This window comes from Cavia porcellus, unplaced genomic scaffold (genome assembly GCF_034190915.1).
Source record: "Cavia porcellus strain 051 isolate PalLab524CR breed Dunkin Hartley unplaced genomic scaffold, mCavPor4.1 scaffold_13, whole genome shotgun sequence".
In the NCBI taxonomy this organism is placed as follows: Eukaryota; Metazoa; Chordata; class Mammalia; order Rodentia; family Caviidae; genus Cavia; species Cavia porcellus.
Genome location: NW_026947496.1, coordinates 24,170,901 through 24,193,964, shown reverse-complemented (window position 1 = coordinate 24,193,964; position 23,064 = coordinate 24,170,901). Strand labels below are relative to the sequence as shown.

Sequence of the window (23,064 nt, the reverse complement as noted above, 5' to 3'; positions counted from 1 at the left end):
CTAAGTAGTTTTGTCAACTTTGTTTTCCAGTTTATTACTTCTCTAGCTGTATTTCCTGAATTAATCATTTTTCTAAAAAACTTCCTCTACCACTGTACTTTTAATATTTGACATTTCTACTTTATTGTTTTTCCAATCTGACAAAATTCTGATAATCTCATTTCCTTATTTCTGTGCCACCATCTTTCGTTTCATCATTTCATGTCAGTATTTTTCATTTTCTGTATTTCATGACTGGAATTCTTTGGGCTCTGAATGTTACTCCTGCTATTAATGATGTGTTCCCTTAGGTCCTTGATGGTTTGACTGTGAGTTCCTATTTGGTGGATCCAGTGTGGGGTATTACACTAACCTTCTGGAGAAAAGTTGCTTGTTCTTGCTGAGACTAGGAGATGACTACATGATGGTTAATGTTGTCTTCACTGGATTGATGAACACCTGGGAAACCAGTAAAGCACACTTCTGAGTGTTCCTGTGGGGATGTTTCCATAGATGACTGGCATACTGGACAACAAACTGATAGGGGCAACTTCCCATGAGTGTGGATGGCACCATCTATGAGGCTGGAGGCCCAGATGGAACAGCAGCTGAAGGACGAGCTGTCGCAGGTGCTCTTGCTCTTTCCTGCTATCTGCTTCCTGGCTGCCATGAGCTGAGTCCCTCTCCCGTACCCACCATGCTTCTCTGCCTCACCTTAGGCCCATAACAATAGAACCAGTCAACCATGGACTGAAACCGTGAGCCAGCATAAAATGTTCCTCCTCTGTATTTGCATGTATTCTGTCCCAGAGAGCTAAAGCTGGCTTACAACACCTAGGAACACTCAAGCCTTAAGTTTGGTTCTTTGCTCTTTCTCCTCTGGCCCAAGACTTTGCTTCTCAGTTCTACCAACAGCGGCAACAACACTGGCAGCTGCTCCTAGGTGTGTGCATGCTTTTTTGGGGTGGAGCATGACCTCATGCTTGCCAGGCAAAACATCTGGCCCAGGTATGTGCATGCTTAACCTTCCATCCCAGTTGTTTTTATAATTCTTCAGGTTTTTTGGTTCTTTTCTATTAATCTCTACAAAAATGATTACATTTTCTGCTGAATCTAGATGTTTTGTTAACAGGAAGGTTTTTCTGGCTATCTAATCTGTGTATTTCCAGAAGTAGAAGTCATAATCCATTCTTTTTTGCTCCCTATTTGCTGGCTTATCTCTTTCCCAGGACTCTAGGAACAGCACGTCTATACTTTGTACCTTCCTCTTTCCTTTCTTGTGTCCTGTGCCTGCCCTTTTCTCCAGCACTCCCCCTCTCTTCTTGTTAAATGGTATCTGTTAAGAGAGCCGAACTCTGAATTAATGGTGATGGTACTTCCTCCTCTTGACTCAACAAATAATTTTCTTTGGTTTTCTTTTAGTTTCTCACTAAGGTTAGAATTTAGCTTCTTTTTTAAACTTGGTTTTCTTTGTCTCATCCCGCTTCTACATATAACTGTGTGTTTCTACACACACACACACTTCCCATGCTCATTCACTTAAGCATGCTCTCTTTATGGGCATGGTTTAATTTTTATTCACTGATGTTATTATCTCAGCTCTCTCTGAACTGCAATGCTCTTTTTTTTTGATCCTTGGGTCTCCAGGGTATGGCACAAAGCTAAATGCTTTCCCTCCTCTACTTATAGCAATGTCCATACACTTTGCTGTCATTTTCAGATTGACTGAAGCTTTTGTCATCACTTACAAATGGCTTTACACAAAGTGACAGGCATACTGCAATACTTCGTAAACAGCTCTCTGTGATGCTCAGGACTGTTTAGGCATGATATGCAGTATAAATTAGGCTTCAGCTGAAATAAATGCCTTGATTTGATTATGCAAAAAAAGGTCTTTAAGACTTCTAATGCTAAGAAATGGTCTATACAGGAAGGAAAATCTTTCAGGGAGGAAATGGAGTATCTTCTCTAAAAGCTGCTGCCAATTTGATACTTCCTCTATTTAATTAGAGCAAATCCATTTTTCTTTTTCTTTAATTTTTTGGTACTGGGGATCAAACTCATGACCTTGTGCTTGCCAAGCAGGCGCTTATGCCACTGAGCTAAACCCTTGGCCCAAGCAAATCCATTTTTATCCAATACTGAAGACACACTAATTTCTCCCAACTTACTCTTTCTAGTGATTCCTATCCCTCTACCAATGTAACATGCACATAGGCTGAGTATCAAGACAGCCATGCATTTACCAAATGTATGTAGAGTGGAAGGAACACCAGTGCTAATAAAGAATATGGACAGAACTCCTTGGGAAGCTTTAATTCCAGGTAAATTAACCCTCACAGGCTATGGTTCTGGACTGAGAGTAGGTGAAGGCTTCTGATGTGCACATGTGAGTGGGGAAACTAAGCCCATCCAAACACAGTAGAAAGAGCATTAGACTGAGTCTGGAAACTGTTTTGATTAAAAAACCCAAAAACCCTGATCAATGAATTGTGACACGACAAAACCAGTTCCATGTTAGACATGAGGTTGCTCTTGAACTCAGTGGAAGTCTTTATCATCAGATGACACGGTTCTGCTGCAGTTGAAAAAGTAGACCTTGATGATTGACTTTGGTCTGTTGGTTTATTTTGCTTTCTTAAGCTGTATTCCTGTTTCTGTATTTCTGATTTGTGCAGTTCCTGCAGTTGATGTAGGAATGAGACGATGGACACTGCCTGTCGGTTAGGGGATTAACATTTATGTATTCTGCACCTACCCAAATGTTAAAACCTCACAAAAGCAGTGCTAGTTGCTTCTGAGGCAAGCCCTTGATAACATGGGGACAACTGTGTTCAAACTGTTTTTCATGGCACATTCCAGCATCAATCCCACACCTTTTTGATGGTGCTTTACACACACACACACACACACACACACACACACACACACACAGTCTTACTGCTGTTTCAGAAAACTTTCATACTTCTTTTGTCTTTCAATCTTTAAGTTCCCACTTTAAGCACAGACTAAAAGCCTTGACTCTTCACATCCTCAGAACATGGCAACCTGCTGGAATTATTTTAATTTCTGATTAATTGCAAGCTGAGTAATTCTGTGCAGTCATTGGAGGAATTCTGGTTAATATACCAATGCATGGCCTGCAATTTAATTTGTCATTTCCCTTCACATGAGTCTAGATCTTTTACCAGCTCTCTAGGTCCTAGAAAAAGGGTCTTTTCCTTTATTGAAGTTTGAGTCTCACGCACATGGGCAATCTTCTCCAAACACCACTACATTTAGATGCATGGGCCTGAGACTGGGAGTTATCCCAAAACACTTTAGATTTGAATCACCGATGGTTTAACACTGGCCATTCGCAAAGCTGCATCTACTCTACTGCTTCTGCCTCAGATTTCTCCTGTCTTCCACAAAGGTTTAACAAAGTAAAATGGCTATTTTCAACTCTCTGTGTTTTTCTTTGCTAAAACTTTTTTTTCCCCCCAAAGTAACTATAGATTTTCTCTTGCTAACAGGAATTGACTTTTAAATTTGACTCTGGGGCCAGCAGAGTGGTATATCTATAATCCTAGCACTCTGGGAGGCTGAAGCAGGAGGATTCCATATAAGCCTAGTTGTACAACTTAGTGATTTAAGGCCCTGTCTCAAAATAAGGAACAAATAGAGGATGCAGCTCAGTGTTAAGGCCTTCAATTTAAAGTCCCAAAAAAGAAACAAAAAAGGACCCAAACACAGATCAGTGCATGGTATGCTAGAGATCATTTTATGTTCTTTCAGAGTGACCAAGCAACTGAATACAAAGTACTCTCTTCCTTAATGGACACTAAATGAGTGAAGGCTATTTTTTTTTTTTTTAATTCCTCTGTGGTAATGGGGATTGAATCCAGGGAGCACAAGACACATGACTACATCCCTAGCCCTTTTAAAATCCTGAGTTAGGGTCTCACTAAGTTGCCCAGGCTGCACTCAAATCTGCATTTGTCCCACCTCAGTCTCACAGTGCTGGGATTACACGTGTGTGCTACCACACTCAGCATGCAGAGCCCGTTTCTAAACAATATTCAAGTTAAGTTTCTGAATTGTGAAATATTTACCCATCCAAGTTCCACTGTCATCTGTTCATGGATGTTGTTTTAAGAAATACAGAATTGAGAACACAGCAGGTAACCCCCAGGCTTGAGAATGAACATTTATCGGTGTCAGAAGTGGTTTCTACAGATGGTCAAAGGACACGACAGTTTCTCCTGCATCGTGTGCAGAATGCACTGCAGGTGCTCAGCGAACATCTGCTCAGTGCTCCTAGAGTTTCAAATATGATCAAGCATTCAATGGAAGCCTTTCGTTCATCCTTCTCCATACAGAAAAGAATGTCTTTAAAACTTACATTGATATAGGGGCCCAAGATAACACTAAGAATCTATCCACACATCTCAACTCTTAAAAAAAATCATTTTATTGATCCTTTACCATACAAAATTTATTCAAATTACATCCATTTGAAGTGGTAAGATCACAGCTAGAGAACAGGTCACCCTGTAACAAATCTATTTACAAAATCCATCATAAAAGCTTTTTTTGTTTTTTTTTTATACATTATATTACATAGTTTCTTTTTTAAACTAGCATATAACACAAAGCTAAACTGATTAGTAGTTTGCCTACTCCCAATCTTGGGAGAAATACTTCCTTTTTACAAAATCATGTACCCTGTAGGAAGAGAAATTCCTACAACTCTGACAATTGCCACTCAACTTCCTCTGCAAGGCATCTTCCTTTCAATTCTTCCTTCTCATACACACAAGTTGTCACGCATGCACTGAGTTCCTACTTCCTTTTTCCTGAAAGCTAATGCTTTAAATACTGCAATTCTATTTACAAGTCTACATGTAAGACAAAAATGAAAACAAGAATCACCACCACAACAGCAACAACAAAACGAAAACACAGTAACACTCTTTAAAAATTACAAACCAGCTAGAAAATATTCTGGCAGTGTTTACAAATTAATTGCTAGTTTTGTACAAATTGCTAAATAATGAAGATGTGAGTAGACTACATATCAGCTTAAATAAAAGGATTGCTATGCACAACTCTGTACATATAAACACACACCTAACACTGTTTGACAGCTCATGTGTTGCCCTTTATACACTTTATTTTCTAAGGCTCACGCAGTCATAATTCGCACGCTTATAACTTTTAGCCTTTCATGTGTGAGCTTTAATAGCAGCAACTCAATGGTACCAGGAAACTTGCATACTTACTACTTAAAGTAACACAAATACTGTAGTACTAACCCACTTGGTGTGCCAGATACTATGGGAAAAGAAAATGACTAACACCAATAGAATACAGTATGGACGTCAAATTCATGTACTCCAGTTAAACGCATTAACTGGAAAAATCATATGCACAAAAAGAATTTTTAAGACTTATTAGTATTCCTTTCATTTTTAAAAAAACAATAAATACGGCATTACATTACGAAAAGGTTCAACCAGAAAAGTCAACAAAACACACAACATCCTAGCCAGGTGAGCTCAGTCTTTAGACTTTGGAAAAAAATCAGCTCTGTGCAGCTGGCAAAGAGAATGAGCCAGAGCTGGAAGCAGAGGCAGCTAACCAGATGAGATAAATACGGGACATGGGGGGAAAGCTTGGCATAAATGGTTTCCCATGCAGGAAAAAACCCCACAGTGCATTTCCAGTAGGCACTTAACACGAAGCTCCCCTCCCTCCTCCACCCCAACGCTTCATCTCGGACCACACGGATATTCTGTACCAAGTCCAGTGTGTGTGAGGGGAGGAGGCTGAAGAAGAGAGAGGAAGATAGTCTGCACCTTTGTTTTTCTTCCCAAACATACACCACGCATACCTACACACAGAGTTTAAAGTGCTGGTGTCATCTGTCTGGACCCCACCACTACTTTGCATATTGTGGAAATCTATCTAGAGTAAACTGGCTGGGGTTCTTGTGGTTTATTAATATTTGTTTCTTAAGGGATACCATCAATTCGATCAAATGCGTAGGAGTCGAGTGCCTACCATGTGCCTCCCAACAGCCAGGCACAAAGCATTTCAATTCAACTGTTTGTTCGGAGGTTAAGTTTTTTTGTGACTTCCTCATTTCTGCAGCCCTTAGCATCCAAGGAGTGGATCTGAGGTACGATGCCACATTCCCAGGAGAGATGGCCATCGCCATCTGCTAGTGGGAATGCCATTCTTGGACACAACTGTAGGATCTGCAGCTGAAAGGAAGCTTCCAACTTGGGACACCATTCCTGAGGAGAGAAGAGGGAGATGCCCTGGCATTCTATCGCTTTGTTTAGTCCGACTGCCTTTAGTCCAACACACTCCTTCTCAGGGGAAGGAGAACTGGATGTGGCCAGGACTGCTCTACCCTGGACACAGTGGGACCGCTCTGCTCGTTCCAGCTCGAGGAAGTGCTCCCCACAGAATGCCACTTGCACAATGGGGATGTCTTTCTCCCTAGAGGCCTCTCCATCTGACCCCATCCTGAGAAGTGGTCTCCCTGAGTGTGGCATAAAAGCCCTTTCCCTGGTCACAGGGGCCTGGGAAGCCCAAGGACGGAGGGGTCTGTGCCTGCTGCTCCTTGGGACTGCTTCATAGTCTGACCTGTTCTCCTTCCCAATGGGCCACGCATGCCAGGGAGCTCCAGGGTGGACTAGCCCTGAGCCCCCCTCCCGAGAAAGGAAGCAAGATGGGGCAATGCTTCTCGCAGAGGCTGGTAGACCTTAGGTCACACAGGTTTAGATGCTCTGATAGGTAGAGGTCCTCTCCCTCTGCTAAAGCAATACGAATTTGCAAAAACCGCTTTGAAGTAAACAATGAACTTGAAATGGTGATGGGTGCCACAGGAATGCTTAAATGGCAGCTAAAGAAAAAAGTCTAAAACGACCCACAAACAACTCCTAAGTAGGCATTTGCTACAAATCAACTGGAAACTCACAAATACGCTGGGGACAGGGAGTGGGAGTGGTAAAATGGAGACAGGAAAATCCACAACAGCTTTGAGTGGCGGAACTCCACTAGTCCTCTGTATCCGAAACAAGTACTCTGAAAACAGGTTCTTCATCCGAAAGGCTGTGGAGGTTCTCGCGACCTCCTAGTGGACACGAAGTCCATAGCTTAAACTGAAGTATGAGAGTAATTTAAATATTCCTAAGGAGAGCTGAGGAAATCCATTTCATACTTTTGCATGACTTCAAGTTTGCATTTGCTGCAGTTCCATTCCATATTAGCAGACCCCAAAGACATGCATTCTGCAGAGAAGGCACGGCTTGAAATGCTATTAAGGAAGATTGCTGTTTTCCAGTGGGCCAGGTGGCTGGACCCCATTCTACAGCCCATCCGTCAGGCACAGCAAGCCAATCAGAGGGAGGGTAGGAGGGAGAGAGGAAAGGGACAGGTAGGAGACACCTGATTGCACATTTTCTCACTTGCTGACTCATCCAGGAGATTTTGGAGCCTGGGACAAGGCAGGGATTTCCCAAGGGAGCCTGCAACTGTGCGTTTAGACAATTATTAATTCATTAAAGTCAACTTTGTTCTGAAGTTTGTAGTTTACTTCATGATACTCTCTTGGAAGAAGAAGGTAGGATGGGACAACACTGCATGACAGATGTTCTTGTTCCAGGATAAAAAAATATTGGTTTGTAAGGAAAGTTCACACACAGCATAATCAACTACACATAAAGTCTTCCACCAAGGGGAGCTTTTCCAAATCATAGGCATCAAAGAGATCGCTGATGCCTTCTTCCTCCCCCAGGCTCAGCAGGTAGTCCTCTTGGAGTAGGGGAGGCAGTAAGTTCACAAATGGTCCTTCTAGGTTGGAAGGAATTTGGTCCTCAGTCTGCTGTAAAAGGTTGGCTGGGGAGGCCAGAGGAGAAAGGTTTGCCATAGAAACTGAGCAATCGCTATGTCCTGAGTTATTTGAAGCCAAGTCTGAAAGGATAACATTAGTGGAAACCCAAAGTAAGTTAGAGGAAAACCAATTAGTTTTTTTTCTGTCACTTTACTAATGACAATGGGACAACTCATCATCCTTTATGCTAGCAGCCACGGCAGAGTGACTGTCACTGTCCTCTGTCCTACTCTACTAACTTATCTCCTTTGCTGTGAGAAAACGTGCAAAGAGCTTTACAGGTGAGAGGCTAAAAAATGCAAAAATTCCTCTTTAATAACTTCTTATTTTGAGAAAAACAAAGTAAAACATAACTGCTGAAGAGCTGGCTCTCCAGGAGAAACTCAACAATTTTAAGCCAGTCTTTTATGAACAATCAGCTTACTAAAGATCTCTCTAAAAAATACATGTAAGACAAATCCGCTTTGAATTTCTATGGTAAAGAAGGATAGGCCTTTGTTTTCACCATTTTAGGCGCTGCAGTTTTGCTCAGTATTAAGTCAGATCTAGTCATTGAAATCACTATTTTTGCTGCTATATTGGGAGATGGTAAGGGAAAAAATTAAACATATATTTTTAAACTGAAACTGCACAGAGCTTTGCTCTAGCAATGAGGGGATGGGAAGTTAGGATTTATTTTCCTATAGTTTTACAATCATAACCTCTTCCCATCACATTAGGAGGAAAATAGAAACTCCTCGACAAAGGCTATTCTCTCCCAACTTTTCATTCTCTTCTCTAATGATCTCTGCAGCGTTCCCCAAAGGTGTCTGGCCAGGGGAACAGGTAAGTCACTCAGACAACACAAAACAATGGCTCTTGCTGAAAAAGTCTGAAGGATGAATGAATGGAGGAGGCCTTGCCTAAGATTATTGTTTTATTCTACAAACCAGTCAGAATGCCTTTTGAAGAATGCTATCTTGGTAACACCAGAAGTTTTTGTTTTCTGTTTTAGACTTGTGGTTCTCATACAGGATCCTCCTAGTCACCTTCATTGCTAACATAGTTTCCAGAAAACAAAAGTGGAATTTTTACCTTTGGAAGAGGGTTTAGGGATGTTCCCATTGTGGTCTTGGTTATTTGTTTTCATTGGACTGTGTGTTTCAGTCTCTTCTGGACACAAGTAAACCTCAATGGGTCCTTGAGTACTTGCCAAATGGATTTGTAGGCTCTATGAACAGAGATGACAGAAGTTCAATGCAAAAGTTCGTTTAGAAAGGAAAGCCAGGGTATTGTCACCTAAAACTGAAATGTCCATGTAATATTCTTATGTGTTTTGCTTCTTTGTGGTAGTGTAACTCTTATCAATGACTGACTTCCTATAAAGCAAGGGTCAGCGAACTAAAGCTAGAGGGCCAAATCCACCCCACCAAATGGCTTTGTAAATAAAGTTTTATTGGAACACAGTTGTGGCCATCCCTACTTAATATACAGCCTCTGGCTGTTTCTATACTAAAAGGCATAGCTGAGTAATTGGATAGCCTGGATGAAGTTTGCAGGATTTGCAAAGGCAAAGACATTTACCATCTGGCACATAGAGATTCTTTTGGGGGTGGGTGGGTTAAGTCTGAAAAAGTGGCACAAGTAAATTATGTTCTTTAGATAAAATCTTTTTGTTCAAATTATTAAAAGGTCCATTTAGTATTCCAAAGAAAGTATTTTCATGTTGTTGTTCCTTTATGGTAGGACTTTCAATGCTGAGTTTTATTAACCAACTTATAAATAGCATTCTTAGGGACTGCATTTAATAAGAGACTGCAGGACACTGCCATTTAAAACTCCTTCACCTGTAGCACTGATACTAATCTTTCGAGGTGGGAGGTCTACCCTAGAGGGGACTTGGAAATGTCACCTTTTCTCCTCTATGCATTTTTTCACTATAGTTCTGTATCTTATTGCAGTCTAGGCCGCATTTATCAAAGTACATCTGAAAGTAATCACAAAAATATGTGCCCAACTTTCTTAAAATATTCTAGTCTATCATTTACTTCAAGGTCCTATTTAATTTCCTATAAGTAAACATGTTAAAAAGTGCTATAAAATTCTTAAAACGTGCTAAGTTAGGGAGATACTTCAGAGCACTTGTGTCTCTATTCACGGTGGTGACCAGATACAAGGTAATCAACATCACATTTCTCAAGTGGCCCAAATTGATCGGAACCACCAGATAACGAAACAGAACGTAAGAGGGGCAGGATATCACCAAGGGCTTCACCTCAATGCCCCGCTAGGTTAAAATTAGACTTTTTGGACATTAAAAAACAATTAATAGTGGAAATGCTTTAAAATTTAGGGTTAAGGAAAACAAACGGGGAACAACTAATCAAGTTCTTAGAATAGGTCAGACTTTCACCATGAGTCGGTGACTTTCCAGCTTCAGGCATTCCAAGATCTCTGCAAATGCACAAGGCCGCGTCTCCTTACCTCTATGGAGTCAGGCACTTCAAGTCTTGTTTCTGGAGGGGCTTTCACAACTATAACAGTTTGGTCTTTAAGGCCACTAATTTTTCGAATATCTTGATATGTAACATAAGCTAACGTAGCAAGCGTTAAGGAAATCTTCAACCTAATTATCTCAGATATAGCCATCATGAAAATGAAAAAAAAAAAAACATGGAAAAATTTAAACCGTCTTATGACTGACTTACAAGAATATATATGTCTCATAAAAGGTAAATAAGAGGTAGGGAGAATTACCTACTTCATTATTTTTAAGATATTATACACTAACTTGTTTCATTCTTATTACTAATTTCTCTTGAGTTCATTGAAAAGAACTTGTGCTATTATTGGTTTCTTTTTTTGTCTATATCTTGTGCCCTTAGTAGCAACTTTTAAGAGTAAGATTTAAAGAAGTATATTAACTATTTTTTTTTGGTCTTTTTCATTTTTATCGGTACCAGGGATCGAACTCATGACCGCCTGCTTATAAGGCAGGTGCTTATGCCACTGAGCTAAATCCCCAGCCCAAGAAGTATATTAACTATTGTTACTCTCTTATTTTGTTTTGAAATTTTATTTTTCCATAGGAAAAAAAATATACATGTCTCAACTGGGTGTAGCAGTACAGGCCTGTAATCCCAGCACCCAGGAGGCTGAGACAGGAAATCACAAGTTCAAAGCCAGCCTGAGCTACATAGTGAGTTTAAAGCTGGTGGATTAGAATCTATCTCAAAACCAAAACAGTCTCTGGTTCTGGATCTTCAGATATACGAGGTCCCTCAGGGATCTTCCTTACTGATTGATGTTCTAGACAACAAAAGAAATACATACTTTATGCTTCCCATTTCTAAAAGTCTATCGCTATTTACAGTATTAAAACACAAGGAACAGTTAAACCAGTAAGTGAAAATCAAAATCCACTATGCCAGGGATTTTGAAGCCATGTTTCTTTGGTGTGCAAGTATTTCATGGACCCCAGTGAAGTACTGTCACTCAAATTGAAGGATGGCAGACCCCAATTTGCAGGAAAATGTAAGCCTTACCAACACATATCCTTTGAACTCTCATGCTAATACCAAGTGCCAGCAGCCCCCAAATGAATGAATAAATAAGTAGCAAATATGTTAGTGAAAGAAGGCAACTTGTTTTCTGAAGTGCACCTGGGCAGGTGGTGATTGCATATTACATAGATAATAAGACTGTCATTATTTCTGTTAGAAAAATTATCCTTTGTGTGATATTATTAACTCTACCATTAATTTCAACATTCACAAACAGGAAAGTGGATCCCAGGTGTTCCATAATATGAGAAAAACTGATTTAGGAAAAAAAAGAACAAGATAACATTTCACCACTCTTCTAGTCACTTCTGAGTACTGAGTGGCTCTTTTAAGTATCCTGGAAGCCAAGCCTAAAAGGTGTCATGAAATATCACAGTACTTACTATATGACAAAAGTATTCATATGTGAGCTCAGTCAGAGATAAACTTTTACTTGACATCAAAGGAAAATAGAGTGCATGGCTTTCTTAGCGACATGGAGTAACATAAGCAATGTCTTTAGTCAGTTGTTTAAATATAAACCCATTAAAATACCTAGAATAAAACTGCAAATAAATCAATGAAAGCATCTCTGTAGGTAATATAATATACCTAATAGTGTCTGTGACCTAATATGTTTAATATGGAAAAAGGACTTTGAAGTCCTGTAGGAAATGATGTCCTTGAGAATAGAAGTGTATTACTAGATACTTCTTACATAAGCTATGAATCTGCTTGGCAGAAAAAAGTCCATCCAGGGAATCTGCATATATGTACAGGGTATTTATCATAGTCTATCTTGTTCAAGTCTCTACGGCTGAGACAACAGGGCCTTGGTAATGACTGCTCTTCCAGGACCCTGGGCCTCAATATTTCCACTTCTCCCATCAAAGAAACTACAGAAGAGTGGAAAACCTTTACAGAAGAGTGGAAACATCTAATTTTGACTTTGAAGACTGAGGACAATGGATACCCAGGTTTTGACTGCATAACCCACTTTAAACAAGCTAAGTGACAAGAACTTATTAAAATCAAGACTCATCTACAATTACTCAGCATGGTCCAGAAAAGAAAATTTCAACACATTTGTGAACAAGCTGTACAAATATATTTTTTAAATCTTACAAATTTAAAAAATGCTTGCTTTGTGATTCCCTCCCGAATTTGCTTCTGGGGTTGGCAGTCTCCTGCAAGGCAGCTCTCCTTCTCTGCAACGAAGGCCTCAGACAAAGCTAACATAAGTGACAATGTCATAAGCCACATATTCTGGAGAGCTGCCAATCATGTCTAACCACACAGCTCCTCCATGTAGCCCGTCCAAACAATGAATGAAATAGCCCCTTGCAACCCACTGTGGGCAACCCCAGGGATTTGAGTCATCACACCTCTTCTCCATCTCACTAATTATCAGCTGACAAGGTCAATCCTTTGGTCAACAGTTGCAGGTTAAAATACAACAACAAAAACAGCAACAGCAACAATAAAACTATGGGAAAATAATGTCTTCACACCCTCCTTCCAAAGGACAAACTGCTAAATGTATGAACCTAGAAGAAAATGGCCAAGGCACATTTTCTTTTCTAACAAAGGTCAGGTCAGTGTGGAATCATCAGGAATATGAGATTAAAATTAGACATGGGAGAATTTAATCTGCTGTTTTTGTCTTCCACCAAAACCGAGAATACCGGCAAGCCCTGCTGACACCGTGAAGCCATCTACTTTGTCTGCCAAGAGCTAATAAAGAGGAAGATTGCTTGTGACTGTCAACATAGCATTGACTGACAAGCTGCAAACAACCATTAGCTTTCTTCTGGTTTTATTTCTGAAGGCTAACATTTGAGGAGCAACAGTGAGTTGAGATTGAGCAACAGTGAGTTTCCAGGTTTTGGGATGCTTCTGAAATCAGTTTCTGACAGTGGGAATCAGCACAAGGCATTTAAATAGTGTAACTTTTTCTATTCTTCAAACCTTTCAACGATAGCTCAGTCAGATAGATTCAACAATTCCCAATTGTTACAATGACTAATGAAAAGAAAATAGATTGTGAGAACCCCAACACTGACAGCTAACACCCACTAAAAATCTGGGAAGCCAAAGTCAAATCTGCTGAGTGTTGTCATTAATATTAATACTGACACCTTACATATCTTTTATTAGTGTGGCTTTATGCTATGAATGTAGCCATATGCTCCAAACAAACACACATGAATAAAATATTTAAAATTAAACAGTTATCACCTGAATATATATATATATATTTTTTGGTCTTTTGGATATAGGGTCTCACTATGCAGTTCAGGGTGGCCTTGAGCCCACTTTGTAGCCCAGGCTGGTCTCAAACTCACCAACAATTCTCCAGCCTTAGCCTCTTGAGTGCTGGAATCATAGGCATGCACTATCACGCCCAGCCCTACCTGACTGTTAAAACATGATAGGATCCAGTCTGATGAATACCTTACCATAGATGCTGACATTTTAGGCAAAGCAAAGTAGGTTTACACTCCCCCCCACGGCATGAAACAGAATAAAATCTAGTCTGTGCCTACATCAAATTGTCAACTCTGAAAACAGTCTAGCAGGCACCGGCCCCTCATCAACTGTGGTACAAAGGATATCTTTGATTCTCTGAATCCTCGGTTAACAGTTTGAGGTCCAGGGTGCAGCTTTGGATCAGTTCATCTAACTTCTTCTCTTCCTGACTGAGCTCGGTCACTTCTTTTGACAGGCCTTGACACTGGGCCAGCATGCCCCCATCCTCAGACAGACTGCAGCCCCTAGAACCCAAACACAGACTCTTGGTGGCTGCTCTTCAGAACTGGTCCTGTGGGTAAATGTTTCCACTCAACGTGGGAGGTCACCATGCTCCAATGTTACGCAAAGGTTAAAATCAGAACTTTATATATGTTCCTGCAATTTTGATATCATTGAAACTAGGTGCAAAAGCACTGTCATTTTCAGAGTCCTTTATTTATTGCAAAGCAGGCCTACTTAGAAGGCTCATATTTAGAGAGCAAAAGGTGGCAGCCACCTGGCTCCCTGGCCCCCCACCTGCCATATGCTTTCTGGGGTGAGGAAGACAAAGGACAGAGAAAGACAGAAAAGATGGAATGGCTCAAAAAAAAGAAAGTAAAGATCCACTAATTATAAGCAAGAACAAAGAAATAGGTCAAAATAGGTTACTGACTGTCCAAAAATTTACCCATTTTATTATGTTTGAATTATATTTTTCAAAGCCACTCAACTTATTTCTTCTAATATACTTTAATAGTTTAATGCTATGCTGTATAACATACATAACACCAGCTGTTCAGTTGCTTTGTCTGTAATTCAGAAATGATCTTACTGTATGTTTAATCAGATCTCTGGATATATTGGTAGCAAGAGTCATCCTTACTCTACTGAAGAAACTGAAGCATTTAAGCCTTGCCTTTATTTACACAGGAAGTGAGCGGATCAATCCAAACCCAGGTTAAAGATACTTCATGATTGTGTGATTATGCGTGTACATCTAGATGACCATAGCTGTAGGTAATTTCCAAATTCCTATGGCAGACAAGTCAAGGATGTGCGTAAGCACTCTTTAAGACCTTGGCGTGTCCAGTTTACAGGTGGTAAACTTGATACTAATCACATACTGATCCTTTCATCTCAGATAATATCTAAACAGAAAGTCTCCATGGAAGAAGAGTAGGAAGTTATGTTTCAGAAGTTGAGGAGTCTAGCACGGTGACACAGGACTGTAATCCTAGCACTTTGAGAGGTGGAGGCAGGAGAATCACCAAGTTGGGGCACAGCTTGGGTAAGTTAGCAACTTAATGAGACTTGTCTCAAAAAAAGAAAAAAAAAAAAACAAAAAAAAGCCAGGGATCATATAAAGGACCCGGCTTTAACCTCCAGCACTTGGGATGCTGAGGCACGAGGATTGCTGCAAGTTGGAGACCAGCCTGGGCTACAAAGTGAACTCGAGGCCAGCCTGAACAGCATAGTGAGACTCTGTCTCAAAAAAAAAAAAAAAAAAAAAAAAAGAAAAGAAAAGAAAAGAAAAGAAAAAAGAAAAAAGAAAAGAAAGAAAGAAAAGAAAAGAAGTTGAGGGAAAGAATAAGACAGAAAAGCAATGCACAGGAAAGCTTGAATGGGGGAAACCGAGGCCAGGTGTGCAGGTCTCACTCACATCCACTGGACGTTGTTCTTGGACTTTTTCTTGATGAGGTGGATGCCTTCCAGCACGTTGGTGATGTCGTAGATCCTCCTCTTTTGCACTTTGAGCACCTCCGCTGCCTTGTTCAAGTCCAAGACCCCATCGGGCGACTGGCTCAGGAGCTGAATGAACTTCTTGGTGAGCAGACCGAGGGACGTGTCATACCGCGTTTTTTCTGAGGGAGATTTTGGAGCTTAAAGGAAAACAAAAACCGAACGGGTGGGGGCAGGGGGAGAGGTAAAGAAATGAAGGGTCTCTGTGCAGTTAGGGCAGCCAGCGTTTTCCCACCGCAGCCCGAGGGTTAGCATCTGAAGCAAAGCTGGTGTTTTGGGCGAGTTACAGAAAGCCATGACATTGCTTTATTAGAAAAAGAAGGGACAACAGAAATTCCTATGTCTGATGATCATGTTTTCCTTTGAACTTCTCAGTAGCTTCTGCTTTGGCTTAGCCATCCCTCTGCAGCCTAGAAATTATGCTGGTGGGGTCTAACCTGATGGAGTAAGGCAGGGCCTCCACAGCCAACTCTTTACTGACCCCTCGAGCCAGGGCACTATCATTTGTCCACCAATTTTTCAAATAATGTTTCATTTTGATGAGGAATATTTGCAAGCTATCAAATTTTACCCCATCTCTCAGCTGGGCGTGGACGTGGTGGTACATGCCTGTAAACCCATCACTTGGGAGGCTGTGGCAGGACTTGAACTTACTACATTGCCCAGGCTGGCCTCAAACAAGTTCAAGTCTAACCTGAACTGCATAGAAAGACACTGTCTCAAACAAAAATAAAGAAAGAAAACCTCCCCATATATTGTAAATGAAATTTCCTGTCTTTCTTTCTTTTTTTTTTGGTATCGGGGATCAAACAACCTCATGCTTAAAAGGCAGGTGTTTATGCCAGTGAGCTAAATCCTAGGCCCCAAAATTTCCTTATTTAATATGGCATTTATTCTTTTGCAGACACACAGTACTGGGGATTGAATCTATGCAGGGCCTTTGTGTTGAGCTAGCTCCCCAGCCTTATCTTTCTATCTATCCATCCACATTTTACACGGTGCAGCCTGGACTTGCAATCCTCTGCCTCAGCCTCCTATAACCCACCACTCCTGCCAGATCTGTTTCAATTCACCATTATACCTGCTTCGTGGATGGCCTAATGCATAATCCACATGCAGGGAAGAACAGTCTAATTTACCGTTTACATTAAATGCAAAAACATAATTACACTATTTAGCCATTTCTAACCTACTTCTCTCTCTCTCAAAAGAAACCATGAGCGCATTCAATGGAAATGGAACTAGCTACAATTTATCAGGCACTGTCAGTTCTACTACTATAACCAGTACAGTTCACACTCTGAAGTCCTGTCCGTTAGGGAAGTTACAATTTTATAAAGCAATGCTTATATTTTGAGCTGAGAATGACACTGCCTTCAGTGAAAGAAGTCTCCCTTTACACCAGTTCTCAGTATTAGAGAGACTATAGCCTTTCGCTAGGTGCCTATAGACAGTGTCTTTAATTTTTAGAATCGCACAGAAAGAAATAAAAAGAACAAGACATGCCAACATTGTTCACACCTTGGCAATCTTCCAGCCATAAGCTATGCAAGGTGGGAATCCCACGCCCAGGAGAATAAGGAGAGAGATGGAAGAATCCTTACTTTTTGGGCTATCTGGACTTCGGAGTGCAGCTCTTCCTTTGCCCTTGGGAGTTTTTAAACCATCTGAGAGGTACTGGTGACCACTTTCTCCTAGCTCCAGCCTTCGCTTTGCCTGTAATACAAAAGCAATGGCCTGTCACGGGTCATATAGACAATGACAAGGGTGGAGGCTGGTTGAGCTCTGTCCTGCCAAACACTGTAGGTGTCGGCAGCTCTCGGGCGCAGTCCACTCTGTGGTTTACGTATCAGTTTTAAACTCATCACCTGAGATGATCGCGTGCCCACGCATGAGAGGACAAACCCAGTGTTCCTGTAGCATGTGGTTCAGATGCAGCTGTGTTCACTGATCTAACACAGCTGCCAAGCATGCAGCATGATGCTACGAGTACCATACAACCCAGGGAGCAGCATGAATTTATGTTTCCTGTTTCCTTCCTCCATTCTATACCGCCTTGCTCTGCCTCCCAAGGGCTCCCCTAGAACTTTGAGTTTACTTCTATAACAAAACTCACTGACATTACTGTGTAAGTTGGAAATGAGAAATAGATAGACCAGAAAGACAACTAGACTGCAAATGGTCCTCCATCAGGAAAAGAAACATTGCAAACACACAGTTGTAGGCTTCAACCAAAACTGGCACATGAGGAGCCCTTAAGATTTTAATTTAATTCTATCTCACTTTAAAAATATTCATCTAAGGACTAGGGATAGAGCTCAGTGGCACAGTACCTGCCTGGCAAGTGCCAAGGTCCTGAATTCAGTTCTTTCAGTACCAAAACACAAACAACAAAACCCACCAGCAACAAAAAAACCCAATTGAATGTCTTTTATGTACTGAAAAATGTGCTTAGGAAACAGAAATAGTAGCAAGAGCCAGGCACCTATAATCTCAGCACTCTGGGAGGCAGAGGAATGAGGATCACAAGTTCAAGCCCAGCCAGGGCAACTGGGTGACCGAGCAAGACTAAGTCTCCCAATAAAAAAGAGTGGGAGATGTAGCTCAGTTTGAAGGATTTGGGATCAGTCCCCAGTACCACACACACAGAAGTAAGCAAGACAGGTAAGAGCTCCTGTCTTCCTAGGGGTTACAGTCTAAGCGAAAAGACAGATGACTCAATAACTACTAACTGCATGAGTATGGTGGGGGCTGGGACAGAGGCGGCGTCCACCAGACACCCAGCATGGTAATGCATATTTCACCTCATTGTGGAGTAGATTCTTCTGAGATGTGCAATTCCAGATGAATCCCTTCATGAATGGAAACACAAGCGATAACTTATTAGAGGATGATCAACACTCGGCTTCTCTATGAACTTTCCAGCCATCCCGAATTTTCCACTACAGTAGCCTCTGGCCTCTAGCCCACTGGAGCTGGTATGTGCTAAGGGTAAAATACACACTGGATTTTGACCACATGGAAAAAAAGATAGCCTATCAATTTTGACACTGATTACACATTAAAGTGATATTCATTGACTGTATAAAACATTAAGTACAATATTATCATATGATTATTTTGCCTGCTTCTATTTTTCTCTTTATGGCTTCCGGCAAGGCTGAGCGATACGTCTCCCTACTGCACCAGAACAGACAATGTGGCAAGTTTGCCTTTTGCATTTCATTTTCTCCTTTCAGCAATACTGCAGAATCTTCGTGTGGGCCTCTTGCTTTGGCTGGCCAGCAAACATTTCTCTTTCATTTCTGGGGACTGCTCTGTCCCTGCCTCAGTGCCTTGGTACACACAGGTTACCCAGGCTTGGCTAATCATGGGCTCCATCCTGCCACTGTGAGCAGGCCAAGCATGTGACCAAAACTGGGTGAACAAGAGACAACCCCAAGACTTTTTCAGGAACTATGGCAAGAAGGGTTGTATCCTTTCTTGTAGGGCTGATAAGCTGGGACCCAAGGCCATGAGTCAAAACTCTGGCTCAGGCCATGTCCTGGGGCTGGTGGCTGGTTTTCTGGATTTCTGTTATTTTAGCCAACACAATCTCCTTCTTCGCTTGAATCATTGGGAGTTAGGCACTTGGAAGTACAAAGGGGAGCTGGTGGGCCCTGGCTATGGGTCACTTCCTATGGCTGTCAGGAAGGTGTTATAGATAAGAACCTTTGAGGCAGGACCACCTAAAAGCAACCAGCCTTTCCACGGAGGCCTCTTCTCTATGTAGAATGTAGTCCAAGAAGACACAGAGCTACACTCTCTGCCCAAGCTAAAGTTAACAGAAGTAAAGTAAAGTTGGAAAAAAGCCAAGACCCTAAGGTTCCCATCATCGGGAACTACCTCTGCCCAGCAGCCTGGGAACAGGTTAGTTGTGCCTCTCCAGGATCTTACTTGGATTGCCTGGAGGCAAGGCCTGGGAGGCTGGGAAATACCCAGGTCTATTGCTAAGAGACCGAAGTCCAACCTCAAGGACCATGACTAGTCTCCATATGGAACTTTGGTTACTAAGCACAAAACTAAGTTGGCCAAATCTAAATATTAAAGGTACTTTTACTGCCAGAGAATGACAGAGTCTGGAACGTAAATCCCTGTGATGTCTCTGCCTCTAAGGGAATCAGGCATCAGGCCCATAAATGCACACCAGAAATAAACGAGCTGTAAAAGGAGGGCAGCCCCAGAAATTCTTCCCAAAGGGTGGCCAGTCTCATGTCCACCAAAACACCCAGTGCCAGCTGTCCCTGCTAAGGGCACGACGGGTGAAGGGACCATGCTTCTGCTGGGTTGTCCTTTTTCTTCTCTATACTCTTTGCGAATGGATGCGACTTGAAAAGACCACATATTATCCACGGGTTAAATATCCGACTATGGGTGCTGTGACTGGATATTAAAGGGCTAAGAATGCTGATACACGATGGAAGAGAATTATTTTAATACTCAGCAAATTCAAGGGCACACAAAACTTGATGGCAAGTGATCTCTGCCTCGCCCCCACCTTCCATGACAAGCTCCTCTGTCGTCTCACTTTGTGTGCCCAATTGTGGTAGTCTAAGACAGTGGTGGTGGTAAACCTATGGTATGTGCTGTGTTTTTCTTTTAAGACAAAAGACGCTAATGTCAACTTGTTTTCTTCTAAACTAAAACCTTGATATTCAGGTTTAATTGCAGTGTTGGCACTTTGTGATAAGTAAGTGGGTTTTGGGTTGCATTTGGTACTCAGTCTCTAAAAGGTTTGCTATCATTGCTAAGATGTATGTGGTCTTCATCTGGTTACCTGGCACATAACTCCTGAAACCCTTGAATTCTCCAAAGTGATAACTGCCTTCTGTGGTAATTAGTTAAATGATGGCTGGTCACTGGGAAGACCAAGCCATGATTACACAGTTGGGACTTTCGTCCCTAAACCCAATCTCTAAGGAGATAGGAGGGGTTAAAGGCCGAATTGATCACCAATGACCAATAATTTAACCAACTCATGCCTACACAATGAAACTACGCTAAATACTCAAAAGATTGGGTTCTAGAGCTTTCGGATCGCTGACCAGATAAAGTTCTGGAGGGTGGTACCCCAGAAAGGGATGGAAACTCCCACTCTTGTCCCATACCTCACCTTATGTATCTTTTTATTAGTTTCCTTTATGATATCCTTTACAATAAACCAGTAGATATAAATAAAGTCGTTTCCTGAGTTCTGTAAGGAGCTCAAGCAAATCAGGTGCACCCTGAGGAATGGGCCACAGAAATCCCAAATTACAGCCAGATGGGCATATGGAACTGAGGGCCAATCTTGGATAATGAGCCCTTAAGCCTGTATCTTGATACTATCTACGGGGGTCATAATATTAAAACTGAATGTGAGGACACCCAGTTGGTGACCACTGCAGAACTGATTGGTATGGGAGGGAAAAATTCACATATTTGGCACAGAAGTCTTTCAAACTGATTACTGACTAAAAGCAGAAGACTGAGTTTGTCTTTTCCCTCCATGTTCTTACAAGTTATTTTACTGTTTATAAGAAGAGTGCCATATTACATGGTCCCTACCAGTAAAGCAACTAATGCAATTTAATACTCAACAGAAGCACCAGCCATTTGGCTGCAGACAGGTATGTGAGATGCTAAGAACAGTTCTCACATGGCACCTTCCTGCAGTATTTTCAAGGATAACTTTACCATAAACAAGGTTTTTAAAAACTTTAGAACCTCGGCCCCATATAAGATGACACGTCACAGCTAGTGGATATTTGAAAAGAAGAAAAATATAATCATTAGTCATCATGGGTGGTGGGGAACACCTATAGTTTTGCTTGCCTGGTATTTGTGGTCCCTATTTTTTCGTTTGGGGAAGGAACTCTTTCAGAGTTCTTATTTCAAGTAGTTCTACTAATCTCCAAACCTCAGAACTAACGGGTCAATGATGCTCAACATTTTAACCTTTTATCAAGGTTATAGAGATAAATATTATAATCTCTCATCAAAATCTCTTTATTTCAATCTTGCGGCTAAAGTATCTGTTTAAAGATGGTCCTATTACCAATGTGTGATGAAATAGTTAGTCTTACGATTTCTTAGTTGGTAACCACTGGGAAAGTACAGAGCTCTTTTCACTGGAAAAGGCTGGAGCTATTTGGAAGCTAAGCCAACACAGAAGGGTAGCTAGGAGTTGAAAGAAGCTGCCCTGAAGTATTCCATACAGCCATGCCCAAAGGTGGACATACCACACTTTCATTTATGTGATAGGAAAGAACGACTAAGTGCTTACTATGCTAATTGCTTTTAACTCAATTATTTTATCTCATTTTCAAATAAGTGCCATGTACAAAATTTTAAAAGATTTTTTTCCTACTCATGGTCCCAGTCCTCCTTCTCAAAGAGAAGGACTAGTAAGTCACTTGGACACCTTTTCAGGTAGAATCTGGAAATACAAGTACACAGATATATATCGTAGCTTCACAAAAATTTACAGACATGCTGATCTATCAACAACACTTCTCAGAGCCTAGTATCTGCAAGTGTGTACAGAATGATCTTATTTTTATAGCGGTATATTGTATTAGCTAATATATCTGTGTTTATTTACTTAACCAGACACCTACCGATGGGCATGCAATGCTCCTCTAATCATCTCCCCATAAATATTCATGATGCACCACTGTGGGACAGGCATTACTATCCCTATTCTGCTCTGAGGTAGAGATGTTAAGGGTTACTTGAGGTCTCAGTCAATAGGTTACAGATGCCAGGATCTGAACCCTGGCTCTCTCTGTGTTGATAGGTGATCATGACTCCTTGTTTTTATTAAAATGCCCTTCCTCTGCTTCTGTAGCAACTTTTGGGCTGCCACTATATGATTTCACCACTGTTAAGAAACGCATGGTCCGGGGCTGGAGATTTAGCTCAGCGGCATAAGCACCTGCCTTGGAAGCAGGCAGTCGTGAGTTCGATCCCTGGTACCGATAAAAATATGAAAAAAAAAAAAAAAAAAAAAAAAAGAAACGCATGGTCCAGGTTTCCTTACTGGACCACAAACGCTCGGGTCTGAAGTGGGTTAGATGTCCCAAAGCTTTTCTGCACTTGGTTGCTGCACAGCCATGTGTTACACTTAATTTCTACATGTAACTTGAAAAGATTTTCAGGGAATTTACATGCAAAAATTAAAGTTGCATAAAGATAATGTAATATGATTCCATAGGGGTAAAAAAAATCTATAAAATTATAGAACTCATTATAAAATTCCATAGGAAAAAATTCTCGAAAGGTCCATACCAAATATTAATGATGATTACCTCTGGGAAGTAAAATTAAATGGGCAATGACTTCACATCTACACTTCTGTAACAGTTCACTGTATTTTAAAAATGCCCTGTCTGTAAGTATAGTGAATTT

General features: G+C 41.1%; 1 protein-coding gene across 4 annotated transcripts in view; it reads right to left on the bottom strand.

Moving 5' to 3' along the window:
- Positions 1 to 4,411: 4,411 nt before the first annotated feature.
- Positions 4,412 to 23,064, bottom strand: part of E2f3 (E2F transcription factor 3) — a 75,934-nt gene continuing 57,281 nt past the window's right edge. For 2 of the 4 annotated variants that reach the window (XM_013151391.3, XM_063259946.1), the window contains exons 2-7: positions 17,241 to 17,352; positions 15,557 to 15,758; positions 14,001 to 14,159; positions 10,328 to 10,442; positions 8,939 to 9,074; positions 4,412 to 7,944 (exon numbers count right to left, since the gene is read on the bottom strand). In XM_013151391.3, coding sequence (XP_013006845.1) covers positions 7,682 to 7,944; positions 8,939 to 9,074; positions 10,328 to 10,442; positions 14,001 to 14,159; positions 15,557 to 15,758; positions 17,241 to 17,352 — 987 coding nt within the window. In that variant the 3' untranslated portion in view covers positions 4,412 to 7,681. Of the gene's footprint in view, positions 7,945 to 8,938; positions 9,075 to 10,327; positions 10,443 to 14,000; positions 14,160 to 15,556; positions 15,777 to 17,240; positions 17,353 to 23,064 lie in introns of all 4 variants that reach the window. The other 2 variants (XM_003468764.5, XM_063259945.1) reach the window with 1 other exon arrangement.